This window comes from Borostomias antarcticus, assembly GCF_949987555.1.
Source record: "Borostomias antarcticus genome assembly, chromosome: 25".
Taxonomy (NCBI): Eukaryota; Metazoa; Chordata; class Actinopteri; order Stomiiformes; family Stomiidae; genus Borostomias; species Borostomias antarcticus.
The window spans coordinates 12,297,793-12,312,922 of NC_140258.1; the positions used below are offsets into that span (position 1 = coordinate 12,297,793).

Genomic DNA, 15,130 nt, shown 5'->3' on the forward strand with positions numbered 1-15,130 from the left:
CAGAGAGTCAGCCGGGGTCCAGGGGAGATGGAGGGTACGGGCCTGACTGACAGCCTGGCTCAGCTTGCACTGCTGACACACACACACATGCACGCGCACACACACACACGCAAACACACACACACACAAAGACACACGCACACATTTTACCTCAGGAACGCTTGAGCTCCGGTCAGGCGAGAGATCACAGCTCGTTTGTCTTTCTGACACGTCGCTAATGCAACTCTAATCCAGCTGGTCCGCGCCGCGGTGCTACGAATTCATCACACAGACGCTCAAAAACAACCACCGCCCCCCGCCCCGCCCTCCACACACAAAACATTCACACAGGAACACACCTGCGAAGACAAGCAAACAAACACACCTACACACACCATGAATGAATGGTCTGCTCTAACGCATCTACACTCCTTAAAGGTCACTGATAATGGTGTAATGTTATGTAATGAATAGGTCAGGGTAGTGTCGAAAACGTACACTCAGCTCCTGCCGTGTGTGTGTGTGTGTGTGTGTGTGTGTAAACATGGAAGACGGATTCAATTCCCAGGCCCATTAATCCTGCTCCATATTGGAGAAACTGTCTTCTCTGATTGGCTGGCTGCAGGGCTGTGTACCACATGACATAATTGATTGTACCCAGTCCAAGGGGGGAGGATATTAATTTGATATATATAGAGAGATTATCAGAAATCAATCTCTCCCTCCAAGTCTAATGTCCCATCCTCTCCCTGTTACAGATCGTGGCGGCCATCTTGGCGATCGCTGGCATTGTGATGATGACGTACGCAGACGGCTTCCACAGCCACTCCGTCATCGGCATCACTCTGGTGGTGACCTCTGCCTCGATGTCAGCCCTGTACAAGGTACGCTAACATCTGATGCAATATTATATTGTAATTTAATTGTGAAATGTACCCTTAAGTCGCTTGTGTTTGGGTTTGCACGTCGGAAGCCCAAGCCCCCAGGATTCGAAATCTAAAGTGAAGGCCTATTGAACCGCGCCATCTTGGCTAGATTTGTAGTCACTTGGCTATTTCCGGTGACTTTTGACTTGCGCAGTTGAGCTTCTCTGGCCGACGCGCGTCCACGAAAAAGTTCACATTTATCTGAAATGTAGACGCGCGTTCCCGGCTCTCTCGGCTCTCCCCGCTTTGATTTAGCAATGAAAACCGGCTTGCATATTAACCTGTTTTTGTCAAATATATCAATTGGAGAAATTATTTTTTGATCCTGGCATCTTAGTTTTAACAGGTTAAATATAATTGAACATGTTTTGTTTGCTAGTAGATGGTATTCATTCCGTTCGCGATAACGTTATTGCAGCCAGGCTAAATTCCTCCAGGGAGCCAGTGACCGGCGAGTTGAAGAGCTTCACTCCCCGCCAGCAGGAGCTCTGGCCGCGGCTACCGCATCTCGGAAAACCCGCTGAGTTCGTGGCTACTATTTCACACTCGCCCTTGATCAATCCCAATACCGATCCATGGTAATAATGAATCAATCGTTCAGATCAGATGGGCAGTGCTGCATGCATGTTACAACATCATTGTTAGCTTTATTAACATAACCATAGCCTACATTTATCTCTCTAACGTTAGGCTATCCATCTTACACCAGTCGGCCATTCGATAGCTGGAAGCGGTCAACGCCAACGTTGACTGAAAACACCCAAACTCAGTGTATCGTTTCATCTTCATGCTACACATCAACTCCTTTACATTGTATGTGAATAAATTCCTGTTATTCTAAAAATATCCCATTTCTGTCCATTCCTGGAAAAGGCTAATAATTGCTGTCAAATGATCACTCCAGTTTATCACCGTATCCCACTACCATTTCAACTATGCACAGGAGGTTGTCTTGTGGTCATTTTCATTAAAAAATGATTAGCCTGATCAGTTTGTTGTATGTATTAAGCCCTTTTTGAGCGGTATGCTTGTATTAATAGCTTATAGCTTGCCATACTCACCAACCTTGGGACCTCAGAAATAGGGAGCATTTCCAAACCAAATTGCGGGGGGGGGGGCATTAAAAGCATTACAAATTAGACATTAAAAGCATTAAAACGAAATGTGAAACATTATATATATATATATATGTGTGTATGGAGCAATTGTTTTTAATGTCCGACTTTTGTCTGTGCTGTTCAGTAAATGTGCATCTGTCCTAATTTATTGTAGCCTATCTACTACACAACCTAGTTCAAATTTATGAATCTCCTGCGGAAGTCAGGAGGGTTGGCAAGTAGGCTATGGTCACTGCTCCCCAGTAAAATTGAATAATTGAGGGGTTACTTACAGTACAAAAAAGTACAGCATTTGTAGAACTCGGATGATACTACATAAATTGCCATGCAAAGCCAGAGACTGTTGCTTGTAGACGACAAGACTGCTGTAACTAGAGATGCTCCGATCTGATCGGCGCCGATCCATATCGGCCGATATGCCCTTTATCGGTTTTGATCGGAGTTCTCAAAACGGCCGATCAAACAAGGCCGATCAGTTTACATAAAATCCGCGAGAAGGAACTACTATCAGAGACGTTTCAGATAGTGCACTACCAATAGTAAGAAATTATTTTTCTTCCGGTCTTGTGATTGCCTGTCTCGCGGGAAGTAGCTAACTAAGTAGCCTAGGCTAGTGGCTGCAATAGAGAAATGGCGTCGCCAGTTTGGCAATATTACACAGTGTTGGAAAGAGACAACAAATATGAAGTTTGTAATGTCTGCTCAAAAGAAGTACCTCGTGGAGGAACGCACGCAAGGACTTTCAATACCACGAATCTCATACGGCATTTGAAGGCTTGTCACACCAAGGAATTTGACGAGTTTGATAAGTTGGCGAGCGCTAAGGCCAGAGAGAAAGAGTCACTCACTCAGCTAACCGTTACAGAGACACTGAAACGACAGCAACCATACGGCAACGACAACAAGAAACGAAAGGAAATAAATGCTAAAGTAATGGAATTCATATGCCTTGATCAGCAGCCCCTGTCTGTTGTGGAAGACGCCGGGTTCAAACGCCTTGTTTCCTGCCTGGATCCACGCTATACGCTGCCGGGGCGAAAATATTTCACTGATGTTTGCCTGCCGGAATTATACCAAACTGTCTACACGCACATCGGGAGCCTAGTGAAGGACAACATCGCGTCAATCAGCTTCACGACTGACATTTGGAGTTCGAGTGTCAGTCCTGTGTCTATGCTCTGTGCACCTTGCACAAGTGTAGATAGCGAGCAACTTTTCAGCATAGCAGGACATATTTTAGATGATAAGAGGAACAGGCTGAGTGCCAAAAACGCTGAGATGCTTGTATTTCTCAAGGCAAATCTGCCAGTGATGCTGCTTAATCAGAAGTAAGGTTTGAGTCTGAAATCTCCTTACCTTTCTCAAAATCCACAAGAAATGCCTGGGATGAGATAATTACAGATATAGGCCTACAAATAGAGGTGCAATGTTTTTTTTTTTTGTTTTATTGATTATTGCTGACCTGCTGTCTTATCTCCCCTAAATACGACTTGAAACTGACTGACTTGAAACAGTATTTTATATTTGGCTATAGCCTGTTTATGTTGCAGTTTAGTTTGGGTATTATTATTGTTCCTCAGGAAAGCTACAGTATAAGCTCCAAGTTCTCTAAGAGCCTCTAGATAGTGGAATGTTGCACATTTGATGTGACAGTGTACATTTTATTTATTATGATTTTTATTTTCACATTTTATTTGTTTTTCCTGAAGTAAGCTACAGGTGGTTGTCAATTCAATAAAACAGATGGTTGTCAATTCATGATACTTTCTCATCTCCTAATTTCATTTGAATACTTAATATACAATGTCAATGGTGTTAAGAATAATTAAAAACATAAATAATGCTACACAATAAATAGAATGCTTCAATTGCAATTTTCGACGCTGTGATCGGTGATCGGTGATATCGGATCGGCAGATCACCGATTCCAGTGATCGGTGATCAGTGATCGGCACCAAAAACCCTGATCGGAGCATCTCTAGCTGTAACCATTCAAATGTGGAGGCTACACTGCATTGAAGGTGGGTTGGCTTACTTGACACAGAACACAGAAAACGGACACCACAAAAAAGGGCTTAAAGCAGGTCCTAAACAGCAGCAGGTCTGGTTGAGGTGTGAACTGGTCTCCTAAAAATGGCTTGAGCTGTGAGGATAAGAGGAGGCACCCTGTTTCTGTTATTACATTTCAATAATAGAATATGACACACAAACCACATACATACACACATACACATACAGCCCGTCTTGGTTTAAAGCCCACTCACCAACGTCAAGGTGCAAGCCTATCGAGTGGGAACACGAGACCAATCACGAACAGGACAAACTCAGACGGGACAATACAGCATACAAATAATCAAGGAATATGTATGTTGTCATGCTGTTTCACGTTTTAATGCTTTTAATGTCTAATTTGTAATGCTTTTAATGCCCCCCCCCCCGCAATTTGGTTTGGAAATGATCACGCCGCGGAAGATTCATAAATTTGAACTAGGTTGTGTAGTAGATAGGCTACAATAAATTAGGACAGATGCACATTTACTGAACAGCACAGACAAAAGTCGGACATTAAAAACAATTGCTCCATACACACACATATATATATAAGACAATCTCCTGTGCATAGTTGAAATGGTAGTGGGATACGTTGATAAACTGGAGTGATCATTTGACAGCAATTATTAGCCTTTTCCAGGAATGGACAGAAATGGGATATTTTTAGAATAACAGGAATTTATTCACATACAATGTTAAGGAGTTGATGTGTAGCATGAAGATGAAACGATACACTGAGTTTGGGTGTTTTCAGTCAACGTTGGCGTTGACCGCTTCCAGCTATCGAATGGCCGACTGGTGTAAGATGGATAGCCTAACGTTAGAGAGATAAATGTAGGCTATGGTTATGTTAATAAAGCTAACAATGATGTTGTAACATGCATGCAGCACTGCCGATCTGATCTGAACGATTGATTCATTATTACCATGGATCGGTATTGGGATTGATCAAGGGCGAGTGTGAAATAGCAGCCAGGAACTCAGCGGGTTATCCGAGATGCGGTAGCCGCGGCCAGAGCTCCTGCTGGCGGGGAGTGAAGCTCTTCAACTCGCCGGTCACTGGCTCCCTGGAGGAATTTAGCCTGGCTGCAATAACGTTATCGCGAACGGAATGAATACCATCTACTAGCAAACAAAACATGTTCAATTATATTTAACCTGTTAAAACTAAGATGCCTGGATGAAAAAATAATTTCTCCAATTGATATATTTGACAAAAACAGGTTAATATGCAAGCCGGTTTTCATTGCTAAATCAAAGCGGGGAGAGCCGAGAGAGCCGGGAACGTGCGTCTACATTTCAGATAAATGTGAACTTTTTCGTGGACGCGCGTCGGCCAGAGAAGCTCAACTGCGCAAGTCAAAAGTCACCGGAAGGCCAGAAAAGCACAACTGCGCAAGTCAAAAGTCACCGGAAATAGTCAAATGACTACAAATTTGCCAAGATGGCGCGGTTCAATAGGGCTTCATTGTTGATAGCGGCCAGTGAATGGAGTGGCTGTATCCAGTTTAATTAATACATCCATGGTCGGAAGCAACGTCACTGCCCTGTGCTAGGCGGCCATTTTAAGTTAGTTGAGCAGTACACTTGCTATTAGAGTATATAAGCTGATGACAGACATACTGTAGCTATAGTATAAACGGCAGGAGAGGAGAGATAGTATAAAGCCATAATAACAGTGCGTTGGTACAGTACCTATAGTTGAAGCTGTAATATAGATCTATAAAGAGTAGACAGACATGCAGAAAGACAGACCAACAGAGAGACAGACAGATAGTAGGATTATATAGCTCACTTATCTGGCCCCCGGGTGATTACTGTTTTTTTGCTTCCCTCTGGAATATGTAGGGGTGGGTCGTATGCCCACCTCCCTTGTTCTCTGTAAAGCGCATTGTGTTGCCTCTGGGTATGAAATGCGTTATACAAATAAAGCTATGATTGATTGATTGATTGATTGATTGATTGATATATGCATTCTCTGGTGTTGCTGATGTCTGGTGCGCTGCTGTGTTACTGATCCAGGGATGCGTTAAACAGCTGGCACTTTTTGGCTAAAAGGCTTGTTGGTATTCTCCCAGACCTCATCTCAGTAGATCAGACCGGTTTTATACTGGGTCGTAATTCATGTAATAATGTTAGGAGGCTTCTAAACCTCATACAATTAAGCAATAAGGTACTCGAGGCAGTACTGTGTTGTGAATAATGTACAGTTCAAGGGTGTTGTTATGCCCGATGTGCAGCGGCAAACCCTTGAACTGTACATTATTCACAACAAAGTACTGCCTTGAGTACCTTATTGCTTTTTTATAATACGGGTAGATTAAATCAAGCATTCTGATTGAGTCACGGGGTGTACTGTATTGAATATAAAGTCCTGTAGAATCTCGCTAGAGCCTCATCTCAGTTAGAAATTAATGCGCCTGTTACACTGTCAGCATTCCAAATATAACAGACTTTTAATTCAGTCTCTCGGACTGTGTGTTAGTTTATCAACTTTGTAATAATTTCCTTCCTACACAAAGTTACCATGTAAATTCCGAATATGTGATCTGTTTATCAAAATAAAGCCTGTTTGAAAATGTGTCAAGACGTTTTCGGACTGCCCCGGCAGGTTCTGTAGCTAAAATCTATGTAAACTCCTCAGATTTTTCCTGCGGCGCGGCGAGTTTACATAGATGAGTTTTTGTTTAATTGAATGTTGGACCCTGTGAAATATATTTAATAAAAAATAATAATAAAAAACAGCTGGTACTTCACTTCTTTGGTGCCTTCCATCCCATCAGGGACTACAGCATGGAGGAGAGACAAGTACTATGGAAAGACTAGGCTATGAATAATGCTAAGAGTACCCTGCCTGCCTGCCTCTCTCCCTCCCTCTCTCCCTCCCTCCCTCCCTCTCTCATCTGCTCTGGTACATCATGGACTTATGAGCTTTCTGACTCATCGATTCCTCTCTCTTCCTCCCTCCCTCACCATCTCTCCCTCTCCCTCCCTCCCTCTCCATCCCTTCCTCTCCATCTCTCCCTCCCTCCTCCAGGTGCTGTTCAAGATGGTCCTGGGCAGTGCAAAGTTCGGGGAGGCGGCTCTTTTCCTGTCCATCGTGGGAGGAGCTAACTTCATCTTCCTCGGGTTCATGCCGGTCATCTTGTACTTCAGCCACGTGGAGTACCTCGCCTCCCTGGACGACGTCCCCTGGGCCTACCTGTGTGGCGTGGCGGGCCTGCTGTTCGGTAGGTGATGATGATGATGATGATGAAGATGTTTAGTTGTCGTGGGCAACTGAGACTGACTTCGCCTCTCCTCAGCGTTCAACGTCCTGGTCAACTTTGGCATCGCCATCACATACCCCACTCTGATCTCTCTGGGCATCGTCCTGAGTGTACCTGTAAACGCCAGTAAGTCTTCTCCACACACACACACACACACACACACACACATATACACACACACACACACACACACACACACACACATACACACACACACACACACACACACACCCACACACATACACATACACACATACACACACACATATACATACACACACATACACACACACACACACACATACACACACACACACACACTGTATCGTTGTGTAGCAGCGGAGGAGCTGTACGTTGTGTGTGTTGTGTGTCATGTTGTGTGTGTTGTGTGTCATGTCTCCATGCAGTGGTGGACCTGTACACATGTGAGATCCACTTCAACACGGTGCGGCTGATCGCCGTGTTCATCATCTGCCTGGGCTTCCTGATGCTGCTGCTGCCGGAGGACTGGGACCAGTGCATCATCCAGCTGCACACGCGCCTGCGCAAGCGAGACGAGCCAGCAGAGGGCGCTGGGGAGCCTGGTCCCACCACTGGGCTGAACTGGAACCGCAGGGGCCGGACGTCTGTGTCCACGTTTACACACTGACACACACACACACACACGTGACAAAGACAAACACACACTCACTCATGCACGCAGACACACAAGACAAACACATACACACACGACAAAGACATACAGTTCAGTACTCGCTTGGACACATGACTGCCATGACCTGCATGGTCATTCTCTGCCTGGAGCCCCGCCCCCTCTCACTCGCTTCCTTTCCTTTAACCAATCATATTCATCTCTGTTGTCAAGGCTGTTGATGGACAAATATAGTCCCCAATCAATGCAAAAAACAGAGCTGCACTCCACACACACACACACACACACACACACTTGTCTCCTGATTGCTACTCTCCACGGATTCTTACGCCTGGGAAAACTTGCAACCTCGCTTCGAGGAGCTAGCCGATGCATCTCGTTTTGGATTTCGAGGCAATGATGACCTGATGGGCTAGCTGTCTTTTTTACTTTTTATTTTTTATTTTAAATAAATCTATTTTCAGATTTTATCCCATTTTCAACCAATTTGGTAGCCAACTGACCCTGACCTAGTGTCCAGTTACCCCCTACTAGCTGTTACCCCTGACCTAGTGTCCAGTTACCCCTTACTAGCTGTCCAGTTACCCCCTACTAGCTGTTACCCCCTACTAGCTGTCCAGTTACCCCCTACTAGCTGTCCAGTTACCCCCTACTAGCTGTCCAGTTACCCTCTACTAGCTGTTGACGATTTGTTGTGCCACCCAGCCGATCGGCGATGCGAAGGAGAGACAACTCCTAGACTCCCTCAGCTTGCGACCGTCATTATGGCGTCTCTCTCAGGAGATTATCCATCCCAGAGTGTCTCTCTCAGGAGATTATCCATCCCAGAGTGTCTCTCTCAGGAGATTATCCATCCCAGAGTGTCTCTCAGGAGATTATCCGTCCCAGAGTGTCTCTCTCAGGAGATATCAGTCCCAGAGTGTCTCTCTCAGGAGATTATCCATCCCAGAGTGTCTCTCAGGAGATATCAGTCCCAGAGTGTCTCTCTCAGGAGATATCAGTCCCAGAGTGTCTCTCTCAGGAGATTATCCGTCCTAGAGTCTCTCTCAGGAGATTATCCATCCCAGAGTGTCTCTCTCAGGAGATATCAGTCCCAGAGTGTCTCTCTCAGGTGCGGGCTGGTCAGGGAGTGTTGAGGGGAGGTGAGGATGAGCTGACTGAACACAGATTTGGTTCAAACCTCTGGTGCCCCACAGGCCTGGGGACTGGGCAGGGGAGGAAGGGAGGAAGGAAGGAAGGAAGGAAGGAAGGAAGGAAGGAAGGAAGGAAGGAAGGAAGGAAGGAAGGAAGGAAGGAAGGAAGGAAGGAAGGAAGGAAGGAAGGAAGGAAGGAAGGAAGGAAGGGGTGAACGGAGGGGGAAGGAGAGAGAGGGGAGAATGGGTGAGGAGGAGGTGAGAGGAAGGTGTGAGGGGACCTGCCTGAACATCTGAGGATCAGTCTGAGCACCGCCTCTCTCTGATTGGCTAGGGAGAGGAAGTCTGGACGTCCAGAACCACATTGATTGGCCCCCTGCCGTGTCACTCTGCCCCTGGGCGGGGCCCCCTGTTGGGCTGCTGCAGAGGGCTCAGTGAACATGACTGATCTGATATGACAGGACTGGGAACAGCTGTGAAAGAACGTGTTCACTTATCCAACCATGTTATGTCAGCTGCAGTTTTAGGGAATTCAAACGATGCTCTGCTCTACCACTCCCAGGCCCCAAACAGGTACACCAGCATCAGTATGTCCTCTCTCTCTCTCTCACACACACACACACACACACACACACACACACACACACACACACACACTTCCCTGGGCTGAGTGTCCCTGTAAAAACCACTTCTCTTTCCTCCCCCTGTAAAACATCTTGGCTAGCTGCTCATGGGTCTCTGTTCACATTAGCTACCACCACATTGTGCACCTGTTTATGTCAGAGAGGCCAGTTAACAACTGGCACTGTGATCCCAACAGCAGCATTCAGTCAGGTGCCTGAGCTCACTGGGGATTCAGTAGGAAACGGGCAGAAATTGTGTACATGCATACATACTAGGGCTGCACGATTATGACCAAAGATAATAATTGCGATTATTTGCTTCAAAATGGTAATTGCGATTAATAATTGTGATTAATATTTAATATATAATATTAATATATAATAACCAAAATGCTCCCAAATCACGGACGTTGATCCCTTTCTTGCTACTAACTCACTGACCTCGTTTTCGCTCATTTTGTCACTACTCACGGCTGCAGGTTCTCTTGTGACACTTGTCTTGCCCTACTGCTATCTGTCTTCTCAGTGAAATTGCTGCGCACAGCGCACTCAGCGGAAACGATTGGTCAGACAGCATAAGCGCCTGTGATTCGTCCGTGTCCTAGCCCACGCAATTCAAAGCAAAATTATTAATCACATTAATTGCGGCCTTTTGCGATTAGTTAATCGCGGAGGTCATAATCGCGATTTCGATTAATTCACGATTAATTGTGCAGCCCTAATACATACAGTATTACAGTTATACAGCCCACTGTACAATATATTTATGTATGTGGTGCAGACCTGGTTGAAATAGTATTTGAAATCCTTTCAAATACTTTAAGAGTCTGCCTTGAGTGTCATTTCAGTGCGGTCTCAATCTGTGGGGCCAGCCCATTGGCTGATAGTGCCAGACCAGTCAATATCAATCTAGAAGTGTATTTTGAAATGATTTTCAAATAGTATTTGGACTGGTTTGGGGTGCGGTAGCAGCTCTGCGGTTTTGGTTTGAGTTGACAGCTATAATTGTCTCTGCTGTAGAGGGTGGAGATAATCTGCTAACATCAAATACGGTTCATGTTTTCATTGATCCCATCTCTGAGGTATGCTAACCAATAGGAGGATGAGGTTTCAGAAATGGACGCAGCGCCTGGAGGAGAGACGTCGACGGAACCAGAGAGAGAGAGAGAGAGAGAGACAGAGAGAGACAGAGAGAGAGAGAGAGAGAGGGAGGGAGAGAGACAGAGAGAGAGACAGAGGAGACAGAGAGAGACAGAGAGACAGAGAGAGAGACAGAGAGAGAGACAGAGAGAGACAGAGAGAGAGAGACAGAGAGAGGGATAGAGAGAGAGAGACGGAGAGAGAGAGAGAGAGAGAGAGAGAGAGCCTGCCTTGTTGTGAATGTATACCCATAGCCCACCCACGCACATTCACCATGTGCTATCTTTTCTACCGGCTCCACACAGACTTGTTCCACAGCTTCCTGATCAGAACACTAATGTGTGTCCTGCACTCATCTGACCGACATTTTTTGAACTCCTCCTTGATGCATCTTAATAATGGACAAGTTTTATATTTTTTGCTTCCGATGTTTGGCTGCCTGGAGGGTGCTGAGAAGGACTACAGACTCCTGCAGAGACCACAAGAGTGAGAAGCAAGCAGTCAGTCAGACAGACAGTGTCAGTCAGTCAGTCAGTCAGTGTCAGTCAGTCAGTCAGTCAGCCAGTCAGTCAGTCAGTCAGTCAGACAGTCAGTCAATCAGTCAGTCAGCCAGTCAGTCAGTCAGTCAGCCAGTCAGTCAGTCAGTCAGACAGTCAGTCAGTCAGTCAGTCAGAAAGTCAGAAAGTCAGTCCACCTCACTGCCTTGTCTTTGGTTTGCAACAGAAACAATACATCAGCACTGTTTCCCATTGTCATTCTATATAATGACAATAAATAATGATACTGTATTCCTCTGGAATTATCGCTAGACATAAATGTAAACCTTTGTAAGGAATGACAATTTTTACACTGAAACAATGCAATATAGGATTATCACATCTGAGGAGAAACTCATGTTAGAGTGTGGGTAAATGTCGAGGAGGTTTATGAGAGTTGTCTACTGGTTTAATCACATGTACTAATATATAAAAGATTCCTTTTGCATAAATCTCACTCTGGGTTCTTTGTCTCCTTCACTGGTCAATGTGAATGACTGAATAGTCACTGTGAAACCAAGTATGGGCCAAACGGTTACCACATTCACCTGACCAGGACTAGTTAGTCCTCTAAATAGTATTCCAGGCCGTCCGAAAATATTGTCCAAAATGGAGGAGATATAAATGGGAGAGAATAATATTTGTACCTCCATCCAAGCTGTTATTTGAAACTATCATCACAGACAGTTGAATGTTGGAAGTTGAAAAATGTCATTTGATTTGAACTGTGATTTACTGGTGTACGTCCCGTTTGAATTGCTAGAGTATTGAAACACAGCCGTGGCTACGTTCCTCCTAGCAGACGTCATGCTCCACTCTGACTGTGATCTGACCATAGAAGAAGGTGGCCTGCCTCTCCGTAGTGGCGGCAGAGAACGGGAGTCTGCTGCCCTCTGGTGTCCGAGAAGGGACCTGCAGGCACTCCAGCCTCCTGTCGCTGCCCTCCCCCCTGGCCTCCTGCCAGACAGCACAGGAGGAAGAGGAGGAGGAGACGCTACCAGGGAGGAAGACCCCACACAGACGCTCCCTGGGTCCGGAGTAGCAGGAGTTGAGGGTGAAGATGGAGGAGCAGTAACCGGACTGGCCAGGGTTCCCGCCGGGGTCTGGACATGGGCTAGGAGTGGCGGTGTGCGTCAGGGTGCAGCAGGTAGTGGTACTCCTCCTGCCCTCCTCCTCCTCGTCTCCCCTCCCTACCGCCCTCCCCAGACGAGCCATGACCTTCTGCCTCAGGCTCAACAGCGCCCCCTGGAAGCGCTTACTCAGCAGCGCATACAGCAAGGGGTTAATGTCCGAGTTCAGCAGGGCCAGCCAATAGGAGAAGGTGATGAACGAGGGCGAGACCAGGCTCGTCTGAATCGACAGGGCGGCCTCCGTGGCCTGGACCAGGGCCACGCCTACATACGGCGCCCAGCAGAGGAGGAAGGCGAAGATGACCAGGAAGAGACGCACCACGCCCTGATGACTGTTGTGATGAGGATGATGATGGGGGCGGCGGTTCTGGGGCGGGTGAGGGGCGGTCTGGGCCGCGGCAGGGTTGGAGGGGGGTGGGCTGAAGGCCTGGGGGGTGAGAGGGTCCTGGGAGGCCGTAGGGTGGGAGGGGGCTGCCCCAAACGCAGTGGGGCGGGTGTCGACCCCCTGAGGGGCAGTAGGGGTGGAGGGGGATGTCTGGTGACCAGCCAGGCTGGCGGGGTCAGCCTCTGAGGCAGCGGGGTCAGGCAGACCAGGGTCTGAGGGAGCCCGGTCCCCGTGGACCTCCGACACGACGCTTCCAGATAAGTGGTAGACCGGCCGCCCGGTCGACGGGACATGGTCCACCCAGCGCAGAGGGTGCTGCTGGGAACTGGAGTCCTTGGAGAGGGGATCGGAGGAGGAGGAGGAGGATGAAGATGTCGGGTAAGAGTTCCCTCTTCTATTGCGTTGCAGATGGTCCTCCAGGGTGTGTATCCGCCTGGCGTGACTCCGAGCCACGCGCACGATCTTCACGTAGCAGAAGAGGATCACCGCCGCCGGGATCACGAAGGAGATGAAGGCCATGAACACCGTGTAGCTGGGGCTGCTGGACCAGCTCACCGCACAGCTGAACATGGGCATCACGTAGTCCACGTTGCTCCAGCCCAGCAGGGGGGGGCAGCTGGTCAGCAGCGCCTGCAGCCAGATCCAGAGCACCACGGAGCAGGTCCGCCACAGCGTGCAGCGGGCGCTGTAGCGCAGGGAGTCTATGATGGAGCGGTAGCGGTCCAGGGCGATGGCCGCCAGGGTCAGCACTGAGGCTGAGCAGTAGACGGAGGTGGTGTAGCCCACGTACAGACACAGGTCCTGGAGGAGGAGGAGATGAGGGGTTACTGGAGGATGTCCTGTAGAGTTTGATGGCCTTTTCCAAATAAATGGTAAATGGACTGCACTTATATAGCGCTTTTCCACCTTAGCGGCACTCAAAGCGCTTTACATTGGCCTCTCATTCACACATTCACACACACATTCACACAACAATGGCGGTAGCTGCCATGCAAGGTGCTAACCTGCTCATTGGGTGCAATTTGGGGTTAGGTGTCTTGCTCAAGGACACTTCAACATGTGGACAATCGGGGCCGGGATTCGAACCATTGACCCTTCGATCACTGAACAACCTGCTCAACCAACTGAGCTACAGCCGCCCCAAAGATCACCTTCACTCTACCAAGATCTATATACCCCAGAAGATCTACTATTGTATCCTGAAAGAGCTTCCACTCCTTCCTTGTTTCTAGACACAATTGTTTTTCCCTGACCAATTGCTAGAGACCAACGGCGCTAGAGACCAATGACAGCCTTGACAACATCGTTAGTCCCGCCCCGTGGGGCTGATTGGCTAATCGTCCCCCGATGCTCATTGGACCGATCCTTTTTCAATCATAGAAACCGCTGTTTCATGTCACGATTCAGTTCCAAATAGAACCCTGTTTAGCTCAGAGATGCTGTTTTGGAACCTTAACGAGCTCATTCTGACCTGAAAAGGGTTCTAGGCTATAGAACCTTACCTACCTGAAAACGGATATGTGTAACCTTTTTTCATCGGGTTCTATTATTAAACGGTTCTACGCCCCACTTTTTATTGAGCACACTCTTTTTTTTTAGAGTGTATCATGTCTCCTATAGGACTCACTGTGAAGTCCACCCAGCTTTTGTTCATGATGGAGATGGCGACGAACGGCATGACCCCGACCCCCACCAGCAGGTCACTGATGGCGAGGTTGATGATAAGCACCGAAGTCACAGAGTGGAAGGTCTTCGTAGCCGCCACGATCACGATGACCAGAATATTACCTACACACACACACACGGACAGGGATCAGAAGCCACATTCATAATGCACAACTGAATTTCAGAATTTAACTGAACTGATTAGGCTATTTAGTATGCTAAATTGTATCTAGCAATAAATTGCCAATAAACAACATTTATTTTATCCTGATCCATTTTCTGGCACCAGTATTTTGTAGGCTATTTTATTTTGATACATTTATTTGAGGGGTATTTTGTATTTTGATACAGGCTATTTTTGCCCATCCCTGAGTAGCCTACAGAGATTATAGCCTATTAGGTTGTTGCATTTCAATTAAATTATACTGTTCGACGTTAATTTTTTATATTTCCCCATTAAAATAACATATGGGACAACCAATCCCACAGTGTGTGACACTAACCTCAGGATGGAGATGGTTG

General features: G+C 47.0%; 2 protein-coding genes across 2 annotated transcripts in view; one reads left to right on the forward strand and one right to left on the reverse strand.

The window, feature by feature from the left end:
* slc35f3b (solute carrier family 35 member F3b) overlaps positions 1 to 7,993 on the forward strand; it is a gene marked incomplete at both ends in the record, with an annotated part of 66,867 nt that extends 58,874 nt beyond the window's left edge. The window contains 4 exons of the mRNA XM_084458663.1: positions 738 to 863; positions 7,113 to 7,305; positions 7,381 to 7,470; positions 7,752 to 7,993. Of these exons, the coding sequence (XP_084314789.1) occupies positions 738 to 863; positions 7,113 to 7,305; positions 7,381 to 7,470; positions 7,752 to 7,993 (651 nt within the window). The remainder of the gene's footprint in view (positions 1 to 737; positions 864 to 7,112; positions 7,306 to 7,380; positions 7,471 to 7,751) is intronic.
* A 4,230-nt stretch (positions 7,994 to 12,223) lies between these two features.
* Positions 12,224 to 15,130, reverse strand: part of LOC311326069 (uncharacterized protein) — a gene marked incomplete at both ends in the record, with an annotated part of 3,340 nt that continues 433 nt past the window's right edge. The window contains 2 exons of the mRNA XM_084458909.1: positions 12,224 to 13,744; positions 14,571 to 14,731. Coding sequence (XP_084315035.1) covers positions 12,224 to 13,744; positions 14,571 to 14,731 — 1,682 coding nt within the window. The remainder of the gene's footprint in view (positions 13,745 to 14,570; positions 14,732 to 15,130) is intronic.